The sequence below is a fragment of the Saccopteryx leptura genome, chromosome 1, assembly GCF_036850995.1.
Source record: "Saccopteryx leptura isolate mSacLep1 chromosome 1, mSacLep1_pri_phased_curated, whole genome shotgun sequence".
Classification (NCBI taxonomy): Eukaryota; Metazoa; Chordata; class Mammalia; order Chiroptera; family Emballonuridae; genus Saccopteryx; species Saccopteryx leptura.
The window spans coordinates 51,070,268-51,085,481 of NC_089503.1; the positions used below are offsets into that span (position 1 = coordinate 51,070,268).

Here is a 15,214-nt window from a genome sequence, read left to right on the forward strand (position 1 = left end):
CTGTGTGCAAAGAATCTGATTACCCACCTTTCTAACTAATCCAGATGAAATCTGCCAAGAAAAATCCTAACACATATGTAGAAATGGAATATTGTCTGTTGTTCCAGACGTGAAGTGTTGTTGCATTTCCCAGAGCTGCAGTGCTGCATTAATATGTAAACTTCTGAGAGAGCAAAGAAGTAGTCTTGAATCTTTTAGCATACTTTCCCTTAAAGAGCGTACATCAACACTCCCTCTACCTTTCCATCTGCACCTTCTATATAATTTTGCTCAAATCTGTCACTCAGCATTTCTGTGTTTCATATGGGGACTCTGTTTGCATAGACAGAGACTGTCTGAGTCAACATGATCTCTTTTGTGCTCAGTGCCTAGCATGTACTAGGTGCTCAAATACTTGCTAAATGAAAATCAGAGTTCTGGAGCAAACATGGTCCTGGTTCCAGAAATCTCAGTGCTTTAAGTATTGACTTATTTTCCTTTCAGTGACTTGTAACCATGGAAACGGTGGGTGTCAGCACTCCTGTGAGGACACACCTGAAGGTCCAGAGTGTAGCTGCCATCCACAGTACAAGATGCATACAGATGGGAAGAGCTGCCTTGGTGAGTGGTGACCCCCATACTGGGTGAGGGTCTACCCCAGCACGCCCAACCTGAACCCTGACCCACTATTAAGGGTGTTGAATGCCAGATGCAAGTGTTTTAGTCCATTTGACCCCAAACGGGTCCTGTGCTGCTTCACATGTGGTAGTGGGACTATTCTAGGGAACGGGGGTCCCTCTTTCCATGTGCAACCTTTCACCTCTCCTGGACTAAGCTTCTCCTGACACTAGTATTCTGGAGACTGGACAACACATCCCCAGGGGCTGGCGCGACACAAAGTTTAACTTGCCGTTTGTGATGCCACGTGGCCTGCCTGGTCAGCAGGAGCCAGAGCTGTATATTTCCGGTGGGATGCCTGCCCTATCTTTCACGGTGTGTCCTTTGCTAACTCTGTTATAGGTTCTCTTGGCCCTGGAGTGAATGTGAAGCTTGCATTCCCTGGTGTTTCTTTGGTCAGTGCAATGTGCTTCAAAAAAATCTTTTCCATATTTAATGTTTCCTAAGGCTCTGCGTACATTTAGCATGTTTCGTTTCCCACAGAGCCTTCTTATGACACATTTTTATTGAGTGAACAGTCACATATCTTACATTGTTCTCATGTCTGGGGTTTCCAGAGAAGGGCTGTGCAGGGGGTGAATAGTCTGACTCATTTGGTCTGAGGACTGTGCTCTGTTGCATTTCTTGCAGAGCAAGAGGACACTGCCCCGGAGGTGACGGAGAGCAATGCCACATCAGTGGCGGATGGGGATAAACGGGTGAAACGGCGGCTGCTCATGGGTAGGCGCTTCACTGACTTCCCTGGCCACTGTCACTGTCCATTTCCCTCCCCAACTTACTACATCAGGCCTGAACCTGGCACTCACGTGCCCTTAGACCAGCTGACTGGGGCCAGCAGCTCCTGACAGGCCAGGCTGTGTCTGATCTTCGCCCACTGCTGTTGCTTAGTCACCACCCGTGACCCTGGTTTGTGGGAAGAGCACCGGCCCAGCCATCAGCACAACAGCATCCCAGTGCTGCTCCAACTAGTGCGACACCTGGGTCCACTGCCCTGAGCCTCCATCTCTAGTCTTTCTTTAAAATAGATGGAGTAAGACCTGCTTCTCAGAGTTGTCAGGAAACTAACTCAGTTAAGATAATAATATGCACAAGTGCCCCGAGCCCAATGCCTGGGACTTAGTGGGTGGTCAGTAACATTCAGTTACTCAGCAGGTCAGTTCCCGTCCTTCCCAGTCACTGTGCCCAGAGAGGCACTTCGGCGGCCCTTCGCTTCGCACAGTGAGATGTCTGTTAGTTTTGTCCACTGAGTCTCTCCTATGAAGCCTGTACTTCAGCCCAGGTTAAGGTCAGGAGGGAGGAATGGACAAGAGTGGCAGTTGTCTGTGGGACACGGGTGGACCTGCCAGCAGGTCTGACAGTGGAACTGGAGATGACAGAGGCAGAGGCAGAGGCAGTGGCTCTGGGCATGGGAATCAGACAGAGACTCTGACCCATTTTTATTCTGGAGGAAGCTTGGTGTGGCTTAAACAAAACCTGTTTTTTTTTGTTTTTTTGTTTTGTTTTGTTTTTTCTGTATTTTCTGAAGCCAGAAACAGGGAAAGACAGTCAGACAGACTCCCGCATGCGCCCGACCGGGATCCAACCGGCACGCCCACCAGGGGCGAAGCTCTGCCCACCAGGGGGCGATGCTCTGCCCCTCCAGGGCGTCGCTCTGCCGCGACCAGAGCCACTCTAGCGCCTGGGGCAGAGGCCAAGGAGCCATCCCCAGCGCCCAGGCCATCTTTGCTCCAATGAAGCCTTGGCTGCGGGAGGGGAAGAGAGAGACAGAGAGGAAGGAGAGGGGGAGGGGTGGAGAAGCAGATGGGTGCTTCTCCTGTGTGCCCTGGCCGGAACAAAACCTGTTTTTGCTAGCTTTTGGATTTAGCAGTCAGGTAAGTTGTTGAGCAGCCATTGGTCACCAGGCAGGTGACATTTCTGAGCTCTTTTCTGCCCTATTAGAGTTATTGCTTCTGATTGTCTCAAATCGAAATAGCCCATATGAATAATATAAAAATTTAAGTAGCACTATGAAGCTTGTAATGAAATACATCCTTCCCTTGTCTGCTAATTTGCCATTCCCTTGTCCCATTGGCCAGAGGCAACAATTTTTATTTTTATTTTTTGTATTTTTCTGAAGTTGGAAACGGGGAGGCAGTCAGACAGACTCCCGCATGTGCCCGACCGGGATCCACATGGCATGCCCACCAGGGAGCTATGCTCTGCCCATCTGGGGCATTGCTCTGTTGCAACCAGAGCCGTTCTAGCGCCTGAGGCAGAGGCCATGGAGCCATCCTCAGCACCCGGGTCAACTTTGCTCCAATGGAGCCTTGGCTGCGGGAGGGGAAGAGAGAGACAAAGAGGAAGGAGAGGGGGAGGGGTGAAGAAGCAGATGGGTGCTTCTCCTGTGTGCCCTGGCTGGGAATCAAACTCAGGACTCCTGCACGCCAGGCTGACGCTCCACCACTGAGCAAACCAGCCAGGGCCCAGAGGCAACAATTTTTAATACTCCTAAGTTGTTTCCTCTCCTGACTTCCCTTCCCCATGTTTCTGAAAAGTGAGATCTATACACTTATTTCTTTTGTTTTCTAGTTTTATTGAGATATTCTACAGTTATTTCTTTCTTTCTTTCTTTCTTTTTTTGTATTTTTCTGAAGCTGGAAATGGGGAGAGACAGTCAGACAGACTCCCGCATGCGCCCGACCGGGATCCACCCGGCACGCCCACCAGGGGGCGACACTCTGCCCACCAGGGGGCGATGCTCTGCCCCTCCGGGGCATCGCTCTGTTGCGACCAGAGCCACTCTAGCGCCTGGGGCAGAGGCCAAGAAGCCATCCCCAGTGCTCAGGCCATCTTTGCTCCAATGGAGCCTCGCTGCGGGAGGGGAAGAGAGAGACAGAGAGGAAGGAGAGGGGGAGGGGTGGAGAAGCAGATGGGCGCTTCTCCTGTGTGCCCTGGCCGGGAATCAAACCCAGGACTTCTGCACGCCAGGCCGATGCTCTACCACTGAGCCAACCGGCCAGGGCCATCTACAGTTATTTTTTGATGTGTCAGTTTTAGATATTAGCTTTGACTTCCTAATACAGATACTAAGTTGTAGTTCTTCCCCCCTCCCCCTCTCTCCCTCCCCCTCTCTCCCCCTCTCTCTCCCTCCTCTCTCCCCCTCTCTCTCTCTACCTCCCCCTCTCTCTCTACCTCCCCCTCTCTCTCCCCCTCTCTCTCCCCCATACCCTTAGTATAGTGTTATCATGATTTAAATCAATATTATGTGTTTACATGATTGTGACTATGAATATCTAAATATGATTTACTCAAGAGACACATGAGGTTTTATGATTGTATTTTCTTTGTTTGCTTAGTTTTCTAAGTACCTCTTACCTGTTCTTTTGCAAATTTCTGGCAGAGCTCTAAAACCTTCTTCAATGTGTTCGAATACAGCAATTAACTTGCCAATTCCGCTCTCCTCTGAGGCTTCCACCTGCTCTGGTGGGGCCCGACTGTCCCTTTCCAACCAGCCTGCCGTTCCCCTCACTGCTCTCCTATTTGGGCAGATCTGACATCTTCTTTGTTAGTTTACTCAGGTAAATAGAGGTTTAAAAAAAACGTTGCATGCCTGAAGATGTCTTTATATTCCATATTCATCCTTCATGGACAAATGGGCTCAGTATAGAATACAGAGTTGGAAAGAATATTCCCTCAGAGTTTTGAATAGCACTCGATTGTTTGCAAGCATTCAGTGTTGTTTCAAGAAGTCTAAAGTCATTTTTATTCTTGATCCTTCATATGGAACCTTCATATGAAAGCTTCTCTCCAGAAGTTTTTAGGGTCTTCTTGTCCTTGGGGATCTGAAATTTCACAATAATACCCCCCACTGTGGGACTTTTCCCTCCTGGTATGCTGAGCACTCAGTTGGCCTTTTCAATATGGACATCTGAATCCACTGGTTCTGAAAGGTTCTTTTAAAAATCTTTACTTTTATTTATTTTTATTATTTTTATTATTATTATTATTTTTAATGAGAGAGAGAGAGAGGGAGGGGGGAGAGGAAGAGAGGAAGGGAGAGAGATGAGAAGCATGAATTCATAGTTGTGGCACTTTAGTTGTTCATTGATTGCTTCTTATATGTGCCTTGACCTGGGGGGGGGGCTCCAGTTGAGCCAATGACTCCTTGCTCATGCCAGCAACATTGGGCTCAAGCCAGCGACCTCTTGGGCTCAAACCAGCCATCATGGGATCATCTTGATCGCTGCTCAAGCAGGGAACCCCACACTCAAGCTGGCGACCTTAGGGTTTTGAACCTGGGTCCTCAGCTCTATCCACTGCACCACCATCAGACTATTTTTATTTTTATTATTTATTTATTTAGTTTTAATTCAATGAGAGGAGGGGAGGTAGAAACAGATTCCCACATGAGCCTCGACTGGGATCCACCCAACAAGCCCACTAGGGTGCGATGCTCTGCCCATCTAGAGACCTTGCTCCGTTGCAAATGGAGCCATTTTTTAGTGCCTAAAGTTGAGGCCATGGAGCCATCCTCAGTGTCTGAGGCCAACTCGCTCCTATAGAGCCATGGCTGCAGGAGGGGAAGAGAGAGAGAGAAGCACAAGTGGGAGAGGTGGAATAGTAGATAGGCACTTCTCCTGTGTGCCCTGTCTGGGAATCTAACCTAGGACATCCACATGCCAGGCTGATGCTCTACCACTGGGCCAACGAGCCATGGCCTATTTTTATTTTTTTAAATTGAATTTTATTGTGGTGAGACTGGTTAACATAATTATACAGGTTTCAGGTGCCCAATTCTATAACATATCTCTGTACATTGCATTGTATGTTCACTCCCCCAAGTCAAGTCTGTCCATCACCATTTATCCTCCCATGCTTTCCTCCACCTCCCCCCACCCCTGGCAGTCACAACACTGTTGCCCATGTCCATGAGGGGTTTTTTTTTTTGTCCTTTTTTGCTCTATCTCTCCACCACCTTCACTGCCCTCACCCCGACAGCTCTCAGCCTGCTCTCTATGTATGAATCTGTTTGCTTGTTAGTTCATTTTGTTCATTAGATTCCACATATGAGTGAAATCATATGGTTCTTGTCTTTCTATGACTGGCTTATTTCACTTAGCATAGTATATACTATCTATGTCCATCCATGCTGTCATAAAAGGTAAGATTTTATTCTTTTTTATGACTGTGTAGTATTTCATTGTGTACCACAGCTTTTTTTTTTGCACTCACCTACTGATGGTCACTTAGCTGTTGCCACGTCTTGGCTGTTGTAAGTAATACTACAATGAACATCGGGATGCATTATTCTTTCAAATGAGTGTTTCGGGTGTCTTAGAATATATTCCCAGAAGTGGAATCACTGGGTCAAAAGGCAGTTCCATATAAAAAAATTTTTTTTTAGATAAATCCATATTGCTTTCCACAGTGGCTGTTCCAATCTGCATTCCTACCAACACAAAGTGCATAAAGGTTCCTTTTCTCCACATCCTGCAGACACTTGTTGTTTGTTGATTTGTTGATGACAGTCATTCCGACAGGTGTGGGCAGGGGACTATTTTCTGTTTTTGTTTTAGTGAGAGTGAGAGAGAGCGACAGAGAATAAGAGAGAAACAGGAAGGGAGAACGATGAAAAATATCAACTTGTAAAAAAAAAAACAAGAAAAAAGTCAACTCGTAGTTGCAGTACTTTAGTTATTCATTGATTGCTTCTCATATGTGCCTTGATCGGAGGGGCTACAGCAGAGCCAGTGACCCCTTGCTCCTGCCAGTGACCTTGGGCTCAAGCCAGTGACCATAATCCCACACTCAAATCAGCAATCCTGTACTCAGGCTAGTGAGCCTGCACTCAAACTTCATGAACCCATGCTCAAGCTGGCAACCTTGGGGTTTTGAACCCCAATGTACTGGGGTCCTCAGCACCCCACATCAATACTCTATCCACTGTGCCACCACCTAGTCAAGCCTCATTATGGTTTTAATTTGCATTTCTCTTATGATTAGTGACATTGAGTATCTTTTCATATGTCTATTGACCATCTGTATGTCCTCTTTAGAAAAGTTTCTATTCAGGTTGTTGGCCCATTTTTTTATTGGATTGTTTACATTTTTGGTGTTCAGTTTTATAAGTTCTTTGTAAATTTTGGATATTAATCCCTTCTTAGAGGTACTGGAGAATATGTTCTCCTATTTGGTGGATTGACTTTTCATTATCTTTATGCTTTTTTTGCTGTGCAAAAACTTTTGTTTTGAGGTCCATTTGTTTATCTTTTCTTTTATTTCCCTTGCCTGAGGAGATATATCTGAAAAAATATTACTATGAGGAATTTCCAAGATTTTACTGCCTATGTTTTTTCTAGGATTTTTAGTTTCATGTCTAATATTTAAGTCTTTAATTCATTTTGAGATGATTCTTGTGTATGGCGTAAAAAGTTGGTTTAGTTTTAATTTTTTCACATTTCTGTCCAATTTCCCCAATACCATTTATTGAATAGACTGCTTTTGCCTCATTGTATGTTTTTCCTTGAGAAGTTATTTTGTATTTTTCTTTTGATAATTTTCTTCACTCCATTTTCTTTTTTTTTTTCTTAAGTGAGAAGTAAGGAGACAGAGAGACAGACTCCTGCTTGTGCCCAGACTGGGATCCACCTGGCAAGCCCCCTATGGGATGATACTCTGCCTATCTGGGGCCTTTTCTCCGTTGCTCAGCAATGGAGATATTTTAGCACCTGAGGGGAAGCTATGGAGTCATCCTCAGTACCTGGGGCCAACTTGCTCCAACCGAGCCATGGCTGCAGGAGGGGAAGAGAGAGATAGAGAGAGGGAGAGGGGTAGGGGTAGAGAAGCAAATGGTCGCTTCTCCTGTGTGCCCTGACTGAGAATTGAACCCAGGACATCCACACGCTGGGCCAGCACTCTACCACTGAGCCAAACAGCCAGGGCCTCACTCCATTTTCTCTGTTCCTTTTTTCTGGAACTTCTGTTAACTAGCTATTGTAACTTCTGTATTGATCCTCTAATTGTCTCTTCTTTATATTTTTGTTTTACTTTCTAGGATATTTTATTTTTCTTTTTTCCCCTCTAATCCTTCTACAGGATTTTTTTTAAGTGAGGGAAGGGGAAATAGACAGACTCCCATATGTGCCCCAATCAGGATCCACCCAGCAACCCCCATCTGGGGCCCTTGCTCTGCCCATCTGGGGTCATGCTCACAACCGAGGTATTTTTAGCACTTGAGCTGGAGGCTCCACAGAGCCATCCTCAGAGCCCAGGGCCAACACACTCAAATCAATTGAGCCATGGCTGCAGGAGGGGGAGAGAGAGAGAGAGAGAGAAGGAGGAAGGGGAGGGGATGAGACAAAAATGGTTGCTTCTCTTATGTGCCCTGACTGGAAATTGAACCTTGGACTTCCACATGCTGGCTTGACATTCTACCATTGAGCCAACTGGCCAGGGCCAGAATTCTTTTAAAATATGTGCTTTCAAGAATTTCTGAGAATTTTACTTTGGTTTTTTATTATAGGATCCTGTTCTTATTTCATGGATGCTTTTCTTATCTCTCTGAGGAAATTAATTATAAGGTATTTAAAAACTTCTCTTTTGTTTCCTGTGTTCTCTTTGTTTCCTCCAAGTTCCCTGTTCATTTGATTTGGTGTATTTATTTCATATTAGCAGCTTTCTTGAAATGTCTGGTGACTCTTGGCTGACTTTCCATATTTAATAGTGAAATACTAAAAAGCCAGTTAGATATTTCATTAGCTGGTGGGCTTTATGCTTGGATGGCTAGGCAGTGACTTAGCTATTTCATTTGGAGATCCTCAAGTGCCAATATCCCTAGGTCTTTTCACCTTGGCAGGTAAGTTTTTCTGGAGAGGAGTCTTTTCACCTCCTGCTGAGGGGACGTAGACAGGACTGCCAGCATTCTGGAAGCTGAGTGAGGGATGAGAATTTGCCATCATTTTTTTTGGATATAGACTTCACTAACTGTAAGTCCCCTTCCCTGTGCTATTCCTAGTGCCCTTGAGCCCAGTTCTTCTCTGGTCCCAGTTCTCTAGGATAAATTTCTCTGTGGCAGCCCAATAAGGAGGGGGTAATCATCTGGCTATAGAATTCAGGAGGGAATCAGGGGGCTTATCTGTTTTTAGCACAGACTCTCAATCAGTCTTTCTGTTTTTACTGATTTTTTAAATTGAATTTATTGGGTTGACATTGGTTAATAAAACGATACAGGTTTCAAGTATACAACTCAATTAAGACATCGTCTGCACACTACATTATGCGCTCATCACCCAAAGTCAAGCCTCTTTTCATTCCCTTTTATCCTCTCTTTGCCCACTTCTACCTCCCGTGTCCCCTTTCCCTCTGGCAATCACCACACTGTTGTCTATCTTTACATATATATATTTTTTTTTTTTGCACTCATCTACTGATGGGCAGTCTTTCTATTTTTAACTCCATCCTCATTTCTCTATCTAGAATAACCTTGTACCTCCAATCCATGGGCCCTCTGGACTTCTGTGGTTCACATGAGCTCACTACTTGTCAGCATCCCTGCTGCAGATGACTGGGAATTAGCTTTCTGCCATGCCAGTTACTTTTCCTCCATTGACGGGCCACTTCAAGAGTATCTGACATCTTTCATCTAGTTCTTTTCTTCTATCTTCTTTGTCCTTAAGAATTTGTACTTTGTTTGTTTGTTTGTTTACTTATAGGTGAGAGGAAGGGAGACAGTAAGGCAGATTTCTGCCTGTGCCTGACTGGGATCTACCCAGCAACCCCATCTGGGGCCAATACCCAGTAGTGAGCTATTTTTAGTGCTTGAGGCTGATGCACTAGGACCAACTGAGCTTTTCTCAGTGCCTGGGGCCAAGGCTCAAACCAACTGAGACACTGGCTATGAGAGAGGAAGAGGGAGGAAATAGGGAGAGGGGTGGAGAAGCAGATAGTTGCTTCTCCTCTGTGCCCTGACCAGGAATTCAACCCATGACATCCATACTCCAGGCCAATGTTCTACCCACTGAACCACTAGCCAGGGCCAGGATTTGTACTTTAAAAAATCATTTTAGCCTGACCAAGCGGTGGTGCAGTGGATAGAGCATCAACTTGGGACACTGAGGACCTAGGTTAAAAACTCTGAGGTCACTGACTTAAGCACAGGCTCATCCAGCTTGAGCATGGGGTTGTGAGCATAGACTCATAGGCATGACCCCATGGTTTCTGGCTTGAGCCCAAAGGTCATTGGCTTGAAGCCCAAGGTTGCTGGTTTAGGCAGGGGGTCACTGGCTCAGCTTGAGCCCCCAGTCAAAGTACATACGAGAAAGCAATCAATGAACAACTAAAGTGCCACAACTACAAGCTGATGCTTCTTATTCTCCCTCTTTCTGTTTCTCTCTCTGTGTCATTTTAGTGAGGTTTTGAGAGGAAATAGAGAATCATATATGTCCTATCTGTCACATTTATTTAGAACTAATCTTGTGCCCCCAGGCTCTACAATGAGGTGGCTATGGAAGTCAAGTCAGGTTTCTGGATGCCTGGATGCTAACAACGGAATGAATGTTGAAGAGCATGTGTCTATTACTCATAGTAATTGTATAAAGTACAGAAAGAACTACAAGGCCATTTTGTTTATTTCCCTCATCTTTATAGATACGATTAAACAACTGCGGCTGATTTTTCATGTAGTTCTGACAGCTTTTCCTCCTTTCAGGAAAAGGTAAACTTCTAATCTGAGTTACGGGCAGTTGCAAGGAAGATGCCATTGATCTCTGACAAGGGAATGGTTGGGGTGGGCAAGGCTTATCTTCTCTTGCTTTGTCCATCACTTGTATTGAAGGGAGAGAGTTCAGGATTAAGGAAGGAGCACCGACCCGCTTTCTCTATTCTGTATTCACATCTAGCCTTCCAGATGTGTCATACTTAGCAGGTAACTGGTTGTGGATCAATAGGAAATTTTAGTGGCTTCAGAATGAGCCAGAGGAGGAATAGGCTCAGCAGGTTGGGAGTGGCATCTTTACCCTTTTGGCCACCCCATCAATCAAGCTTCCTTGGGAGATGTCATTTGTTTAAATGAGTGGGAGAAGTTGTGCTGCTCTTCCTCTATCTCATCTGCAGGTGGCAGAGACTTGGGGGTACAACTGTGAATACCCCATGATGCTTCTTGGCTTTTATGAATTTTGTCAAGTATTAATATTGTACTAACATCCCTTTCCTCCCACCTGCATTAGCACTTTAGCTGCTAACTGCCTTTTTCTTACCTCCTTGTCAGAAACGTGTGCTGTCAACAATGGAGGCTGTGATCGCACCTGTAAGGATACGTCGACAGGTGTTCATTGCAGTTGTCCCGTTGGATTCACTCTCCAGTTGGATGGGAAGACCTGTAAAGGTAGCCTGTGTCTCTCCATGCTGCTAATGTGTGGGGGTAAAGGCAGCTCTTCCCTCCACACCTCCTGAGTGACTCCAGATTTGCTTATGATTCTTATTGATGGAAGCTTTTCTTCCCTGGGCTAGTGAAAGGTTTTAATTGAGTGAGCTTAATTAGAACCAACTTAATTACACTAACTGTTGAGAAGCTCAGCTTCTAAAAGTATCAAATAATCCATTTCAGGCAGTGGCCTTATTAGAAAAAGGCAGAAGTTCAAGGGAACATTTGTAGGAGATAATATCAACATATCATAAATAACAGCCTAGAGATTGTGTAAATAACAGCCAAGATTGCTATCCAGAGGGCTTAATGAATAACTGTACTTTTAACTTTTACTGATGAATAGTGACCCCAATGACCTGCTAGTATTTCATGGGCAAGACTACAAAGGCTTAGTTCTTCAACACGATAAAAAGTAGGTAACCAGTTACCAGATGAAACTGAGAACAGATAAGATTAATTTGAGTATCAGGAATCATTTAAAAGCATTAAGGCTATTTGATTGTTGTGTAATTTTCCAAAATAAATATCCTATTTTCTTTTAACTTTAATGATTAAACTGGAATGGAAAGTATGCGAAAGGGAGCCATATTATCTTGAGAGAGCAGGGCAAGGATGAGACTATAACAAAACATCACCGTTCTTTCCCATAGATTGTTTCTTAATGCTGGTCAAGGGCAGTATAAGTTACGATTCTCAAGGGGACTAGGCTCTTGTCCCCTTTCAAAATTGCTTAAGCCAGGCAAGAAAACATGCATAAGATTAAAAACATCAGCGAACATTCTTAAATGCTTCTATGGGTCTTTTTCTGTTTCAGAGACTAATGAAGCACACACAATAGTACTTCGGGGATTTGTGGAAAACGGGGCAAGTATAGCTGTCTGATTTGCCAATGCTCACATGTTACAGATATTGATGAGTGCCAGACCCGCAATGGAGGTTGTGATCATTTCTGCAAAAACACCGTGGGCAGTTTTGACTGTAGCTGCAAAAAGGGATTTAAATTATTAACAGATGAGAAGTCTTGTCAAGGTACGTGCTGAAACATAACTGTGCTGTACAAAGCCCGCTGGTGGGAGCGGAGCAGATGAGACCTACCCAGGCAGAGACTGGCTCATTGGGCTTCTCAACCGAGTCATTAATCCCAACTCCAACCTGTGCCTCACTTATTTCATCTATTAGGTAGAATGCAAAGACTGATGTAGCACACAGGTATGTTTTAGAAATTAAGCTGTGAATGATTAGAGAACACCTCAAAGAACTCACTGGTGTGATTAGAGCAGAGCTCTCAGCTATCCATGCATTGGATTGCAGAATGCAAACAAGGTTGTATTAGGGTGTTAAGATTATGAATAACTTTCCTTTTCGAAAATTTCCTTTAACGTTATAGATTTGGTAACAAAAAATTTAGTGGCAAAATATGTAGATTTGGTTAACATACATTTTCCCAGCAAAAAGTTGGGGGTCAACCCATGATCAAGGCCATGTACCAGTTGGTCTCTTCCTTGTAGCCTTTGTTTGAATGACCAGCTTTTGGTACTTGCAGAGAGAGAGAGAGGGGATTGAGTAGAAAGATGTGCTGGTTAGTCCTAGGCAGGATTGCAGACCCCTTCTCAGATGCAAGACTCCCACATAAGGGGTGCGGCAAGCAAACTTCCCTGGGTGGCAGGTGTTGATATTAATAACCGTCTGGATGGTATGAGCTCTTTTGGGTGGGAGCACCATTTATATTTTCAGGAAGAAGCTCTCAAAAAAGATCTATCATCTGTTCCTGTTCCACTTCTAGAAATAAGAACAGCCTAACTTAATTTTGTTAGAAATCCCAGAATTAAATCAAAATCAGAAAATCATATTTGACTTAACTTCAGATAGTAAAGATATTACATTACGTTTTTTAAACCTTATAGTGTGTGAACTAAGTTTCTCTCTTGGATTTTTCTTCTTAATGCATGTTTTGTCAGGCAATTCAAGCACAATGCCTTCTAAATTCAGGGAGTTCATTCTAGACAGTTACTACATGGTTTTCATCCATTTGGCTAAGAAAGCAAATTTGCTGTTCTACATAATGTTTCATAATGTATAGAGCAAGAAATACTGTTTAAGCTATGTAAACACATTAAAAAAGAATTATAAAAGTGATCTCATTATTTTTGGCAAAGCAAGAGCCCATCATGAGCAGCCAAAGTCAGCTACTGGAAGGGTTCACTTTCTCGGCAACTGGCTGATGTGAATAACAGACTTCATAGAGTGACATCAATTACTAGGGAAGAAACAGACTTTTTCTCATTTTTCACTGATCAGTCTTGGTAGAACAAATATTTGCACAGAATAAATTTACTGGAACAATTGCCAGGATTTCTGGGAACAGCTAGGGAAGAAGAGGTGTTGCAAGAACTTGCCCTTTTTATTTTATTTTTTATTCTTCTAGTTCCTTCCAAATGTTTGTTTTTTTTATTAATATAGTTTCTCATGGCACATTTGGTGTTGAAAAGAGATCGAGCAGTGATCTGATGGGCTTCCCCTGAGTTCTGCACGGTCCTGGTTTATCCATTTGGAGACATAAGTCATAACTCTGTCAAAGCCCTCTGAAGAGCTGAGGCAGTAAAGCTCTGAAATCCTAGCCCAGAGGAAAGATGTGAGGACCAGACCAGGAAAGAAGAGATGATCAGATCGGCCAATGCAGTCTTGACCCTAGTTTTCGTGACCTTAGCCAAAGCCAGGGATGCCTCCACACTGAAACAGGATGGGAGGGGCTCCCTGGGACTGAGCCATGGGTGAGGAACAACGTCAAAGGACTGGCTAAGAGGATCCAGCTTGGGGTATAACACCAAATTTCAGTATCTGTAATAGAAAATTATTGAGGACGTTAACTTTAACATATTCTTTTAATGCAGGGGGCATTAAAACCCAGGATCGACTAGCTTTCTGGAGCCAGAAAACTCATTCTGAAAAGATCAGAAAGAGAAGAACCAGATTTATTTCCATCCCAAGTGTTTTCTCCTTTCAATTTGCCCTAGCTTATAAAATTACTATTGCTATTTTACCAGGAGTGATATAACAATAATAATGTATAGGCTACACCTTATCATTGACAAACCCTTTGTAGGTATATTATCTCATTTGTCTTCACTTAAAATTTTATTTTTTATTTTTTAATTGATTTTAATTTATTGTGTTTACATAGATTCTAGTGTCCCCCCAAATACATCCCCACCACCCCCGAGTTTCCCTCAACTTCCCCCTTGTCCCCCTCCCACCAACACCCTCACTCCTTTCCTCCAGGATTTGCTTTTCTGCTCTCTATAACACTGTGTTATATGTATATAGGATGGGATCGGAGAAGGGAAAGAGATTGGTGAAATTATATTCACATAAAAATTTTAAATTACTCAGCCGTGCAAATAAGCATGGGTGAGGGAGACCAAATGAGCTTTTAGACAAATGCAGTTTACAACAGAATTTGGAAAGAAGGGTCCCGACAGTGAGTGTATTTATTGTGGGCTGCTCAGGACTTTCTTTAATACAAGTGAGTGGGAAACTGAAATGATGTTTGTGTTGATTTCCATAGTAATCGGCTATCATAAACGTATTCTCTCCACACATCCCTCCAAGCTGGTTTCTGATCTCCTCTCCCTTTACCATTACAGATGTGGATGAATGCTCTTTGGATAGGACCTGTGACCACAGCTGCATCAACCACCCTGGCACATTCACCTGTGCTTGCAACAAAGGGTACACCCTCTATGGCTTCACCCACTGTGGAGGTGAGCAGAATGCCCCTTTGGACCAGATCAGGGCCAACTTTCCTGCACTGGGGGATGAATAAGACAGTCCAGTCCCTGTACAGTAGTGCTGAATCCACCAACTCAAGGGAAGCATCTGCTAAGGGAAATCCCTCCCCATTCGTCCCTTTAACTCATCAAGTGTGAAATGGAGCAGAGAGGAGAGCTAAGCTCTTCCGCCATGAATTCCTTATTGACTTTACTGATGCGGTTATATTCAGAGAATGGGAGGCTCTCTCAGGAACTGATACGCGACCTGCTGGAACTTCCCAGCAGTAAAGTTACATCCCTTCGAGAGGCTTGGCAGGGCACCAACAATTCCACAGTGGGAACTGACTGCACAGCCTTGTTCAAGCCCTTTGAGCTGGAAGTTGGG

The 15,214-nt window shown here is 44.2% G+C and overlaps 1 protein-coding gene across 5 annotated transcripts in view; it reads left to right on the top strand.

The window, feature by feature from the left end:
* The window catches only part of SCUBE2 (signal peptide, CUB domain and EGF like domain containing 2), a 76,383-nt gene that overhangs the window by 21,361 nt on the left and 39,808 nt on the right, over positions 1–15,214 (top strand). For all 5 annotated transcript variants that reach the window (XM_066366099.1, XM_066366116.1, XM_066366102.1 and 2 more), the window contains exons 6-10: positions 484–600; positions 1,288–1,377; positions 10,901–11,017; positions 11,966–12,088; positions 14,704–14,820. In XM_066366099.1, the coding sequence (XP_066222196.1) occupies positions 484–600; positions 1,288–1,377; positions 10,901–11,017; positions 11,966–12,088; positions 14,704–14,820 (564 nt within the window). The remainder of the gene's footprint in view (positions 1–483; positions 601–1,287; positions 1,378–10,900; positions 11,018–11,965; positions 12,089–14,703; positions 14,821–15,214) is intronic.